Source organism: Odocoileus virginianus, chromosome 5 (genome assembly GCF_023699985.2).
Source record: "Odocoileus virginianus isolate 20LAN1187 ecotype Illinois chromosome 5, Ovbor_1.2, whole genome shotgun sequence".
NCBI lineage: Eukaryota > Metazoa > Chordata > Mammalia > Artiodactyla > Cervidae > Odocoileus > Odocoileus virginianus.
Genome location: NC_069678.1, coordinates 41,899,491 through 41,913,310, shown reverse-complemented (window position 1 = coordinate 41,913,310; position 13,820 = coordinate 41,899,491). Strand labels below are relative to the sequence as shown.

The 13,820-nt window shown below is 42.9% G+C and overlaps 1 protein-coding gene across 3 annotated transcripts in view; it reads right to left on the bottom strand.

The window, feature by feature from the left end:
- Positions 1-375: 375 nt before the first annotated feature.
- Positions 376-13,820, bottom strand: part of MCOLN2 (mucolipin TRP cation channel 2) — a 60,463-nt gene continuing 47,018 nt past the window's right edge. For all 3 annotated transcript variants that reach the window (XM_020891319.2, XM_070467820.1, XM_020891321.2), the window contains exons 12-14: positions 5,419-5,625; positions 3,536-3,657; positions 376-1,181 (exon numbers count right to left, since the gene is read on the bottom strand). In XM_020891319.2, coding sequence (XP_020746978.1) covers positions 1,145-1,181; positions 3,536-3,657; positions 5,419-5,625 — 366 coding nt within the window. In that variant the 3' untranslated portion in view covers positions 376-1,144. The remainder of the gene's footprint in view (positions 1,182-3,535; positions 3,658-5,418; positions 5,626-13,820) is intronic.

Genomic DNA, 13,820 nt, shown 5'->3' with positions numbered 1-13,820 from the left:
GAGTGAATAAGTGATCTAATTGCACACTGCTTCTGCATGGGGATGCCCTAGAACCACAGGTTAAACAGTCTTTAATTTAAAAGTTGAATGTAACTCAACACTTTTTTTTTAAGTAAAGAAGTTTATAACTAAAATGATAAGTTTAGCAAAGCATTTTGTGTGTGTATAGACCTCAGTTGTGTCTGACTGTTTGTGACCCCATGGACTGTAGCCTGCCAGGCTCCTCTGTCCATGGAATTCTCCAGGCAAGGATACTGGAGTGGGTAGCTGTTCCCTTTTCCAGGGGATCTTCCCAACCCAGGGATGGAACCCAGGTCTCTCACATTGCAGATTCTTTACCGTCTGAGCCACCAGGAAGTCCAATAGTTCCATATGTTATGATAAAAATAAATTTAATTTATTTGGGGGAAAAAAAATACCACCTTCCTTGCTTGACAGGGGTGAATCCCCACCATAGTGGAGTTCAGGTGTTGAAGTGAGAGGCCACTGCTGTAGTATAATGTCCACGTATCCAGGGTATACAATCAACAAGGAGCACAAGTGACAAGGTGGCCAAACAACTTTGTTTCCAATTCTTCCCACTGACTTTACCAACAGTTTCTTCAGATCATCCTGAGAAGACCATAGGAAAACATAGGCCGAGAGATGTCCACTGCAAGAGGTCTTTTTGTTGATTTAAGTGCATTACCTGGCTTAATAGTTCTCCAGCATTGAGTTTCTAAGTTGGTAGTGCAACCAGTTTCTGTTTTGTGCAGACCATGGATTAATAAATGTCTTCTCACCCAAGAATCACTTTAAGACAAACCTGTATTTGATGATAAACTCACATCTTTAAATACATGGCTTTAAATATCATCATTTTATACACTCTGAAATATGACATCATAATTTCAAAGACCAAGACAGAATTTCACTGTCACTGCTCTATGACACTAAGGCCCAGGAGGTGACTGTGGTCTGTTCTTCATGATTCAAGTTTATAAAAAGGAACTTTGGAACTTCAGTTCTATTCAGCCAGCTGACAGTCCTCTTTCCCCATCCACAATCGGTGTTTTTGGAAGTGCTGGTCCAAGCCATTTGGGACCCCTCTACATTGTCATTCAATATGGAGACCTGAAACTTGATCATCGTCAGCAGGAGAATTTTAGTTAATAAGTATCAAGTGGTCATCACTTCTATTCCTGTAACAGAAAGGGGGAGAAGTAAAGAGAGCAATAACTTAAAACTCTTTGAGATAGAACAGGAATACATGCTCTATGATGTAGGCATACATAAGTTACTGACATGCTGAGTGCAACATATAAGTGGAAGAAAATTTAAGGACAATTTACATTATTGGGGGTTTGACTAGATGCTCCTGGCAATTTTGAGGAGCTGTCCACCCTACATCTCCATGGCTGGAACTGCAGATTTTCCTCCTTCACTATGGTAGAGAAGGGGAAAGATTAACCTCATCTTCTCAAACCAGCACACCCCTCCAGAGAACCAGACCAGAAGCATACCTCCCCATAGAACCAGAAGAGGATGCAGAGGCTACTTGTTCCGCCCTAATGATGCCACAGAGGGACCCAGGGGCTTAGGAAAGGTCAGGGGACACATTCAGTAATTGGCAGGATCCAGAATGAAAACCCAGGCGTTCTGACCATCAGGCTAGAGGCTCTGTCAATTATTCAAGAGAGAATGAGTCTGTGGTGGTTGCTGGGCTGCTTTTTTTGAAGAAGAGCAACCTGGCCGTGCTCTGCAGGAGGCAGAGCTGTGATACTTGGGTTGCATGTCATGGGCACTGGAGAGGGGCCCAGACACCAATACTTGTGATGACTTTATGGTTCTTCTCCAGCATGTACTCTCCAGTCATAAAGTGAGTCCTAGACTCATAGAATTGTCACCTTCCTCAATTTTATTTCATTCTTAAGCTTCCAGCTGTGTTAAACACATCCAGGTATATTTAATTTTCGATGATTTCAAAACCATCACTTGTTCCAAGGCCTCAGTACAACCCATTTCTTTCATTAGACCCTATGACCTTCATTGTTTCTATGCAGGGTCCAGCCAGATCCCCCTGGATTCCAGGCTTTGATCCGATTATTCAGCTAAAACCGATCAAGCCAACATCACCCATGGCCATCTTTGGTAATAGCCACTTCTGTTTCTATTTTTGATCTCCTCCTTTTTTCAAAACTTTCAACATCCTGTTCTTCACTTTGTTTCCTTTGGTTGACCCTCCTGTTCTAATAATCCTCTCATTGCTCACTATGAAATGAGCAGACTGTTGTTCGCACCAAACACACCTTCTCCACAAGTCTTAGTTCATCTTAGGGAAAACTGCCTGCTGATGTTGCTCCGTTCTCACCAGCCAGACTCAATCTTATCAATCAGTCCTGCAGTTCACTCTTTAAATCTTTCACTTGTTTCATATGGCTGCACGAGAAATCATCTAACAACCCTCTGGGGCTTTTTCTGGTACAAAGATCAAGCACCAAAAGCCTGTCCATTACTGTCCAGTGTTCACAACTATTTTACATTCTGAGATGATTTTTTTAAATTTATGGTTAACTACATATTAGAAAAGCAACTTTCTAATTAGAAAAGGACCCTTATGTAAGGTACCCCTTAGGAGGCAGCTGCCTATTAAGAAAATTAATTTCCCTTTATCCCTGCTTCCATGGCAACATTTTAATGCTCTGAGAGGATAAAATGTGATTGTAAAAACTTAACTCTTCTCAGAAGATCTCATTTCATATTTACTAGACGTTATTTAGAAGTGCTCCATCATACCATTTCAAATCCCAAGATGTAGTACGAATTGATTAATGAAAAATACATCCTGTGATTTTAAGTAGCAATTATGTTCTTCCTCTTCCTTCAGGACTGGTTTAGCGAATGCTTCTCAAAAGATGTGAGTCGGGGGTACTTAGCTAGCTAACAACCCCCATCCCTGACTTGAGGTGAAAACAAACATGGGCACAGTTAAGAAGATTATCTTCATGTGTCCCCCATTCTCGTCCCCAACCCACTGTGCAGAGGCTTTGCCACTGAGGTCCAGACTATTTATGTAAGTGCCCCGATCAATGGTGAGCGAAGAGTCATTGAAACTGATTTGTATTTGCAGCCAAGGACACACAGAGGCCCTCTCAAGCAGATTTTCTTCTCTGCTCAAGGAAGGTTACTTGTACCACCAACTGTGAAAAGGGGAAAACATCTTTGACATTCCTGGAGCTACACCTGTAAATGAAGGATTCTGACCTCTTCCTGTGGCCAGCCCACCCTCTTGACTTCAGGGACATAGTTCATGCCTTTTCATAACAGGCTTTAACATTCCCAAGAGATTCCAACCATGTCATGTACCTTTGTACCTTTTATAAGAAACAATAGATTTCTAAAGCCAAGTTCAGTGGGAGGAAAGAAAGTAAGGCTGCATTGTTTCCTCCAATCAGCTGATTTCTGAGCGCAGCGTTTGCCCTGGGAGGACTCTTTGTTAAGGCAACAGAGCATCTCATCCTGGGAGCATGGAGACCTGACTCGACACAATACTGACCTCCTCAGACAGCAGATGCTGGACAGGAAAGCTGGTGACTCTTCCTGACACTTCTCTTTGCTACTACACTCCTTCAGGAATTCCTGAAGATCCGTGGCAGGAAACCCATTCTGTTGGTATTTCTTTAAAAAGTACACAGTGTGGTTACCTTATTTATACAGCATGAGCAATTGCTCCCTCTGTCAACGAACCAAACCCACCTCTCCTAAAATAAAACTCTCCCACGTTGCAAACTCAGATCCAAGAACTGATATTAACAATAATCAATCAATCTCTGAGTCCCTTGAAAGCCAAGCCAGGGCCACCGTGGGAACAGAGAGCCATTCGGAGGAAAACTCCAGAAAGCAAGCCTTAGTGGGGAAAGGGTTGTTGTTGTTATGGTTTAGTCACTAAGCCGTGTCCTGCCAGGTCCCTCTGTCCATGGGATTTCCCAGGCAAGAATACTGGAGTAGGTTGCCATTTCTTTCTCCAGGAGATCCTACTGACCCAGGGATGGAACCCCATCTCCTGCACTGGCAGGCGGATTCTCTACCATTGAGCCACCAAGGAACCTAGAGGCGTGTTAATTAAAGGAGTGAAGGAAATAGCAGTCTAAAGCTCGTGCTCACTGCAAGCCCTTCCCCACACTGCCATATGGAGTCGGGCTGGGAAGTTTTACAGAAGCTGGTCGCTTAGTGAGGTAGAAGGCAGTAGGTTCCTCCAAGCAGACACAGAGACTCTTGAGAGACCCCTCCCCTCATGTTCAGTGAGATAACCCATCAGGTCACCAAGGCTTGGCGCCCTCAAAGGGACACTGCCAGATCCAAGGACAACACCCACATTAGGAGGCCTGGCTGTTTTCCCCACCGCCAGCCCTCCTGGAGCCAAGCACCCATCCCGACAGGAACATGTGTCTCCTTCTGCACAAAATGCTCAGGAGTATTTCCAATGGACTGGCTTGTTCTGGGATAGCCTGAGAAGGTTCAAGAAGAGGACAACGCCGCAGGACACGGATATGGAATCCCTGCTTGCTCAGATGCTGGCCCCAAACAGGGTGCTGGCTCCAAGTACGACCACCTGCTGCCCGACAGGCGGTCGGGACACCACCGCCCGAGGCTACAGAACTTCCTTCCTGCTACAGATCAGTTAAATGGACCCGGTCTGAAAGGACACAGGGTCCACTGGGTAGCTTGGGAAGGGAAGAAGCTAAACGGCCACAAAAGCCTTAGATTTTGTAACTTAAAGGAAACCTGCGTCACACGAGCGGCATCCAGTGTTTGAGGTGTGCCCACACGTGGACAGTTGTCAGGAAGATGGTCACCCCTATCACTGAAACTTAGTACTCAAAGCCAAAGTTCCAGGACAGGCAGGTATGCCTGTAAGCACTAAGATTCACAGCCCAACTACCTGATTTACCAAATTCAGTCCATTCTTAAGGGCTTCCCCTGTGGCTCAGTGGTAAAGAATCTGCCTACCATGCAGGAGACGGGGGTTTGATCCCTGGGTCAGGAAGATCCACTGAAGGAGGGTATGACAGCCCACTCCAGTATTCTTGCCTGGAGAATCCCATGGACAGAGGGGCCTGGCGGCTTATAGTCCACAGAGTCACGAAGAGTCAGACACAACTGAAGCGACTTAGCCGGCAGGCAGGCCCATTTTACCCATTCCCTTTCTCTTTCCCACTACACCTCCAAACCAGTCCACCCCAATCTGGGCACCAAGGACAATGTCCTAAATGCATATTTAAAATGAACCTCCAGCATCTAAAAAGTTCCTTTTCTACAAAATCTCAAAAATCTAAGTAATAGTATTTTAAGTAAGTAAAAAACTATAGTATTTCCCTATGCTTCAATCTATACAGAATTTGCAATAGTTTTTGGTAGGAAATAATGATAACTGCTTACCTTAATGGTGTCATAAGAGTCTGTAATAAGTGCAATGAAAAGGCTGAGAATCATGTATATGAAGAGGCTGATGAAGGAATATAAATACAGGCGACTGAACAGCCATACCAAGTGGCTCTTCTGCTGGATGTGAGCAAAGGTCGCATACATGTCATCACCATTGACCAGAGAAAACAGACACTCAGCAACCGTGTTCAGATTTTCAAACTGTGGAGGGGGGAGACCAAAAGTAGTCTGAGATATACTAGCCAAGGAAGTAGAGAAGTATCTAGTTAGCTGGTTTTGTTGAAGACATTGTTGCTGCCATTTTTATTACGATTAACATTCACCTTAGGGCACTGGAATACCATGCATTGCAAATTGTTACTCAAAACTCTCCTCTACATTCACAAAGATAATTTCTTGACACCTCTCTCAGTTTTTTTCCTTTGCACTCTTTATGGTGCTGTTGTTGTTGTTCAGATGCTAAGTGATGTTTGACTCTTTGCAACCCCATGGACAGAAGCACCCACGCTTCCCTGTCCTCTGTCTCCCAGAGTTTACTCAAACTCAGGTCCATTGAGTCAAGAATGCCATCCAACCATCTCATCCTCCGTTGCCCCCTTCTCCCAGCATCAGGGTCTTTTCCAATGACTTTTTATATATTTGTGGTCATGTCACCTAACCATTTTGGATCAGATTTTTCTTTCTTTTCTACTTAACATAGTCTTGTATTATTCATACCCAGAGATCATTTGTTGGAAATGTCAACTGTAACTATTTCCCTTTCACGGGACATCCTAATCATGTTTGCTATTGTAAAGAACAACACAATGCACATTTCTCGACACTGAGTTTTTTCCTATTATTAGGTCTCAGTATTAACTTTTTTTTTTTTTTTGGCCATGTGTGGTCTTCATTGTTGCACTGGCTTTTCTCTAGTTGCAGTGAGCAGGGGCTACACTCTAGTTGCGACGTGCAGGCTTCTCATCGCGGCGGCTTCTTTCATTGTGGAGCAGGGGCTCAGTAGCTGTGCACATGCTTAGTTGCTCTGCAGGAGGTGAGGTCTTCCCAGACGAGGGATCGAACCCATGTCTCCTGCATTGGCAGGCAGATTCTTTATCACTGAGCCACCAGGGAAGCCCACCATTAACATTTTAAGGCTAAAATCTGCTAAACTGCTTTCTGAAAGAACTGCAGACCACCAGCAAAGGTGGAAGGGCCAGAGACAGAGGCTCAAGAAAATTGGTTTCTTTGTAGCCTTTCCAACCATGGATTCAGATAATTTTCGAGCTTTAAAAGCTCAAGATTACCAGAGGTGGAAAAGTGCATTAGGATGAATAATCATGGTGTGTCTTCTGAGGGCTCCCCAGCTACCAGTGGACTGGCCACTGCCAACATACCTAACCCCTGTGGCAGAGCTGGGTGGGCTGCCTAAGGAAAGTGGCCCTCAGAAGTCAGGCCTGAAAGCCGAGGTGCTCATCAATGAGAGGAGGAAGAGAAATTTGCTCAGTGAATGTGGGGGGAATAGGTTTGGAGCCTAAGGAGAGTGTGTGCTGCGCTCACAGAGCCTTGCCTGGGCTTGTAAACATTTCAGACTAACCCCGGCTTCCCTAGAGAAGAGTGAAAACTTGGACAGAAGAGGAATAGGATCTGCTCTCTGTTTCCATGGCATGTGAAGATCTCCTAGAATGAGACAAGTTCAGGGGCCAGGAGGCCAGTCGGACTAAGTGCAGGGGCCCAGGATTGCAAGGAATCCAGAGGAAAGTGGGGAGAAAGTAAGCCCAGGAGGGTGGGGGAGGAACCTCTGATGGACTCTGTTCCAGACAAGGCCAGTTTAAGGGGCAAGTAGAGGCAGCGACAGGAGGTAGTTAGCAAGAGGCTGACGGAACACCTGAAGCCCTGGGGGCAGAGCTGAGGAGGGGCTGGTGTGGAATGCCCCGGGAAGCTCGCAGCCCCCACCCAGCTTATGCGCTTGACCACCAGCTGCCATATCCACAGAAAGTAAACAGCAAGTGCTTAATGAATGAAGTCTCTGAGGTCAGAGGGTTAAACATTAGATGAGTGTGAAAAGTTTCTATGTGAAGAATGATAATGACTTAGTAGGCAAAAGGCGACACAGTTTTCAGAAATGCAGATACAACAGGTTGCTGCAAAGCTGTAACAGAACCTATTCTGTCCTTAGTGGGAGGAGGGGCCGGTACGTCCATCAAGTCAGCGCGTGTGGCTGTGGGGACAAGTCCCTGTGAATGTCTCTGGGACATTTCCAGTTGGGAGTTGTGCTATCAATATGGATTCACATGCAACATAATAATAGCTCCCACCATCTGAGCCCAGAAAATGGGCTTCCCTTCCAAATTTCTCTATCTCTGTCTGCGATTCCAGCCTCCTACCAGAAAAAGATTACTCCAAAATAATCAAGTGCTTAAAACTATGTGTTGTTTATATGTGAAATCTAAAATACAACACAAAAGAAACCTATCTGTGGAAAAGAAACAGACTCACTGACATAGGGAACAGACTTGTGGTTGCCAAGAGGAGGGGCTTGGAGGAGGGCTGGAGTGGGAGGTTGGGGTTAGCAGATGTAAGCAATCATATATAGAATGGATAAACAACAAAGTCTACTAAATAGCACAGGGAACCTCATTCAACAGCCTGTGATAAACCACAATGGAAAAGAATATTTAAAGAAAGAATCTATATACATGTATAACAATCATGTTGCTGTATAGCAGAAATTAACCAACACTGTAAATCACCAAACTTCAATTAAAAAAAAAAAAGCAGTGTGTTGAATGGATTTATTTTCCCTGCTCTACAATCTAATAAGGTTTGTCTGTTTGTATGGTGTTTCTCTAACCCACTCTTTCTACCCCTCTCTGATGTCACACTTAAATATTTATTACAGAAAACTCCAGAAAAGTCTTCCTCCCCCCAACCTCTTCAGCCTCCAGTCCAAGCTGCAGTAAAATCTAAACTTCAAAGAACATAGCCTTCAGATCGTTTCTCTTGCTTAGCAATAATGCAAAGTCTGGAGGCAAAGTAAAAATCCAAGCCAAGAACCCTGGAGTAAGTTCCTCGTTTATGGGGCTTCATGTCATCCCTTGAACAGCAGTGTCAAGATCGTGTGTCTGCCTCCTCTCACAGCACCTGGGCCACTTCTCCATCTTTAAATCACGGGATTTATTCTCTTCATCTGGTACATCCATCATCATTTCTGCCCAATGGAGCCAGTGTTGAAGGGCTATTTCAGTCTTACATCAAGACAGACTGCCCTGGCAGCTCTAGTTTGTTCTCTACATCAGTAAGAACCACAGAAGAAATGACTGATTGGTCTTCTAATTGTTGTCTGCACACTTCTCTGTACCCCAACCAGCTAGCAAACTCCCAGTCCATGACAGATTCACGGGGTAAATTCTGTAACCAAGGGAGAGCATAGAGACATACTCCAAATAAGAATCACGCCCATGGCTTTGCTACATCGGCAACAACTCTGAAGACCTGGACTAAAGTCACTCTCCACAGAGCCCTGGAGGGAACATCCAGGGAGCAAATCACTTATTAATATGCAGATAATTTAATAATAAGACAGGCAGTTCCCAGAGTAACTAGTTTCCACCCCACCACTAGCCTCAAGACGATGTAGTTCAAGTTGGTTTCCATGAACATCAATTACACCTCTGACAGCACCCTTAATAATCCTTATTTCTCAGGACTTCCCTGGTGGCACAGTGGTTAAGAATCCATGTGCCAGTGCAGGGGACATGGGTTTGATCCCTGGTCCGGGAAGATTCCACATGCCAAGGAGCAGCTAAGCCCATAGGCACAACTACTGAAGCCTGTGTGTCCTAGAGCCCTCACAAGGCAACAAGAGACACCACCACAGTGAGAAGCCTGAGCATCGCAACCAAGAGCAGACCCTACTCACTACAACTAAAGGAAGTCTGCGGAAAGCAATGAAGGCCCAGCACAACCGAAAATTAATTAATTAAAAGAATTTTAAATCCATATTTCTCAGAGTTTCTCTTGGAAACTGGCCAATTCCTTTCTTTAGCGTCAAGAACCTCCAGCAGTTTGTGTTTCAAGTTCCAGAACTGCGAGTTGGTGGGCACAGTGCAAATTCATCCCTTAGTTTCCTGTGCAGTTACTTAGAATCAATTTGGACACAATATGCATCTCAGCATTAACGCTATTTATCTCCCTCTTCTCTGGGCCTGTGAGATTTATTTTAACCTGCCAAAAAGTTAAACAGAGACCTAGTAAGGTAAGTAATTGGTACATACTCTACCATTTCATACCATAAGAAGTGGCTGTGAGCTAGTTTCAGTGGCCAAGATCCATAGAATAATAAACGAGCTTGAAAAATACCTAACGTGGAAAACAGTATGGCAGGTCCTTAAAAAACTAGAGTTACCATTTGATACAGAAACCCACTCCCGGGCATATGTCCAGAGAAAACTCTAATTCAAAAAGACACGTGCTTCCCAATGTTTGTAGCATTTACAACAGCCACGACATGGAAGCCATCCAAATGTCATCAACAGATGAATGCATAAAGAATATATATATAATGGAATATTATTTGGCCATAAAAAGATGAAATAATGCCGTTTCCAGCAACATGGATGGACTTAGAGATTATCATACTAAGTAAGTTGGACAGAGAAACACAAATATCACATGATATCACTTATATGTGGATTCCATGTACACGTGGAACCTAAAATACAATATAAATGATCTTATTACAAAACAAAAATAGACTCATAGACATAGAAAATAAACGTATGGTTACCAAAAGGAAAAGGGGAGGAGGATAAATTAGGAAACTGGAATTAACAGATACACACTACTATATATAAATCAGATAAACAACAAGGACCTACTATTTAGCATAGGGAACTGTATTCAATATATTTTGATAACCTATGACAGAAAAGGATCTGAAAAAGAATACATATGTGTGTGTGTGTGTGTGTGTGTGTGTGTGTAACTGAATCACTTTGCTGTACACTTGAAACACTGTATATCAATTATGTTGTTTAGTTGCTAAGTTGTGTCTTTTATGACCCCATGGACTGTAACTCGCCAGGCTCCTCTGTCCATGGGATTTCCCAGGCAAGAATACTGGAATGGGTTGCCATTTCCTTCTCCAAATCAACCATACTTCAATTTTTTAAAAATAGAGATTTAAAAAAATACCCAAGGTAAAGAGAAATAAGGTGCTAATGTGCTTCCAGGCTACAAATGCATTCCTAGGAAATTGCTTTGGTTCTTGCAAGCGTGTAAGTCCCCAGAAAGCAGGTTCTGCTATGTCTGTTTCTTGTCATTGAGCAAACTTGCTGAGCCCTTTACCATGTTCTATGTACCACACGAGACATGAGGAATGCAAAGAGCAATAATTCACGGTCCCATCCTCTAAGAATTTGGGCTAGAAGAATCGGAGAGTGTCGGAAGCACAGTAGATGCTGAATAAATATCAAATGGATATCTCCATAAAACGTCTCCACGGCCTCCAGGCTACCACAGTGAAAACCCGAGCATTTGTTCCACAAATGATAATTTTTCAATTGAGCCAAAAAGAACTTTCATGTGAATGAAAGCGCAATTTGCAATGGTTTATGTCAGAGAGTGACATAAAAATTTGCTTCAAGAGTTGGTGCTAAGAGTTTCATGTAGCATTCACATAAAATGTTTTAACCAGCTAATAGTTGTTTTGAATAAGAGAGGTGCTTGGCTAAAACCAGAGGCCTTGAAAGCAAGAAGGTGTAGCTCGGCGGCCACTGAACTTTTAGCAATGGTGTCAGCCAAGACCAGTGATTTTTCAATGCTTTGTCTTTTCATTTGCAAAATGGGGACAATAAATGCAAGACTGGTATATTCCTCAGAAAGTACTCTGGAAACGTCAAAGCCACATTAGAGTTATGTTCTTCCAGTCCTTTTTGAATTATTAAACAGCAACAGGCTCCAGCCCGCCAAGCTCACACATTTTGAAAGGGCGTTGTGCCAATGTCCATTAGTGCTGGAGTAAACGTCGGCAGGACACTTGTATTTTTATTCTCTTTCAGCTGAACCATTGAAATCCGATGTCTAACAGGAAACCCAGAAGCTAAAATGTGGGATTCCTGCTGCCAGACAAGCATCAGGGTGAAATTCTGGTTTTTCTGATACCTTTTCTTTAGTTTTTTTTGTTTGTTTGTTTAAAGAACGGTTGAGCTTCTACACCCAAGCTAGCCGTGATTCTAGAAATTCTAGAAAATGCTCGCTATGGTGCCATTTTTCAAGCTTTCAGGCAATACTTGAAGGTCTTCTGATTCAACAGATAGTGACTGACTGGCAGAACCTGAAATTTTTGACCATTTGGATTGGTTTGGAGAGAGATGTGCAGGGGTAGTAAACAATTTTAACTTTAGACTTAAAGAAGAAGTAATATAGAGAAGAAAAAACAGAAGTCCAGAACCAAAGTGAAGGTTTTCTCTGACTATTGAGCAATGCATCCACTGAATTAACTCAACTCTGTGTTTTCCGAATGTATCAGTGTGGTTAGGAATGGGAGATAGAAGCCATAAACAGACCTGCTATACAACCCCAGAGATACAGTTCTTATCTCTCTACTCCTCCAGGGGAGAAGTAACAGACTGGCGTTAACTAAGAGACGTAAGCCAAGAGGTGACATGTCTAATGTGGCCACCACCAGCTCCGGTGACTATGGAACATCTGATCAACAGCCAGTCCAGACCGAGATGTGCTGTTGGGACAAAATGCCCACCAGATCTCAAAGACTCAGTGCCTAAAAAAGGAAGGTAAAATATCTCAATGTTTTATACTGACTGCAGGCTGGAGTCATATTTTAAATATACTGGGTTAAATAAAATGCATAATTAAATTCAATTTCATCCATTTCTCTAAAAAAGCTTTTAATGTGGCTACTAGAAAAATTTTAAAAGTGCAGACATGGCTTTCATTTGTAGCTCTCATATTTTTCTTGGATAGTGCTGATCCTCTGGACTCTTTGAAAGGACAGAACTGAAGATATGAAAATACAGTCAAGACTCACAAAGCAAAGAACACCATCATTCACAAGGTAACCTTGACACATATTGAAAGAAATAAGACTGATGACTCAGCTTTCCTCTCATGGTTGGGCCACTCTTGAGTCAGACTAAATGCTGTTTTGTAATGATTTGTTTTAGGTAATGCCAAGAAAAGAAGAAAAGCCTTCAGCTTATTGGTCAAAGGATGTGTATTAAGGTAAAGGTGACCTGGATGTGAATCCTATCTCACCCATTCACTAACTATTCAACCCCAGGAATCTAACGTATTAAGATCCTTATTTTCTGTCAAAAGATAATAATATTTCTCACAGGGTTAATGGGAGGGCTAACAGAACAAGTGAGGTAAAGAACATGGGCACTTTAACTATGTAGCACATAGCACTTGAGAATGGTAGCTAGTTTAGTAAAATTAAAGCAACATTTCTGAGCATCTTCCAGAACAATGATGGGATAGGGAAGATGTGTGCCTGACTCTTTGCGACCCCAGGGACTGTAGCCCGCCAGGCTCCTCTGTCCTTGGGGATTCTCCAGACAAGAATACTAGAGTGGATTGCCATCATACCCTTCTCCAGGGGATCTTCCAGACCCAGGGGTCGAACCCGCGTCTCTTAAATCTCCTGCACTGGCAGGCGGGTTCTTTACCAGGGGTGCTACCAGGGAAGGTATAGAGCCATTAACGCCACAGGACCACTGGATAAATTCCCCGGCCGCGGAAGAGCAGTATTTATTCCACATGGTGCAACACTGCCCTCTAGTGACCAAACTGTGGCAAAGCATTCAGACCGCGAGGCCAGTAAAGAAGAAAAAAGTTAATTTTCTTAGGCACTAAGTAAATTCTCCAGATCAGAGAGATCATATCAAAGAACACTTTTTACTGATTAGTCACCTTTAAATCAGTGGGATAGAAATGGAAGAGCAGTAAGATAATCAAGATTTGCTAATAACCCAGAGATGGTCACTTTGTTGACTATACAGTTTCTCAAGTAGGAAAATGGTAATTCTCTTTGGACAAATTAGATGTAATGCTTAAAGAGGAGAAAGTCTGGGTAGATTCCAAGTTACTAGGATTTATTTTAGTAGGACAATACCAAAAGTTTGAGTTTTATGGATTGCTCAATTTTTGTGACGAGTTTATAAACCAGATTTGATCATGGTTTTTTTTAATGGGACTATCAAGGTCAAGACTTAAAGCTGAGTTGTATATACCAGTGTCAATACAATCCTTTACATCTTTACTTTTCTCCTTGTAGGACATCTAAGTCAAGATGACAGTACCCTGGGCTGTTGACAAAATTAAATGAAAAGAGAAGAGAGAAACGCTTAGCATTACCCCAAGTGTTAGCTGCTATTATTTTTATTTTTGTTATT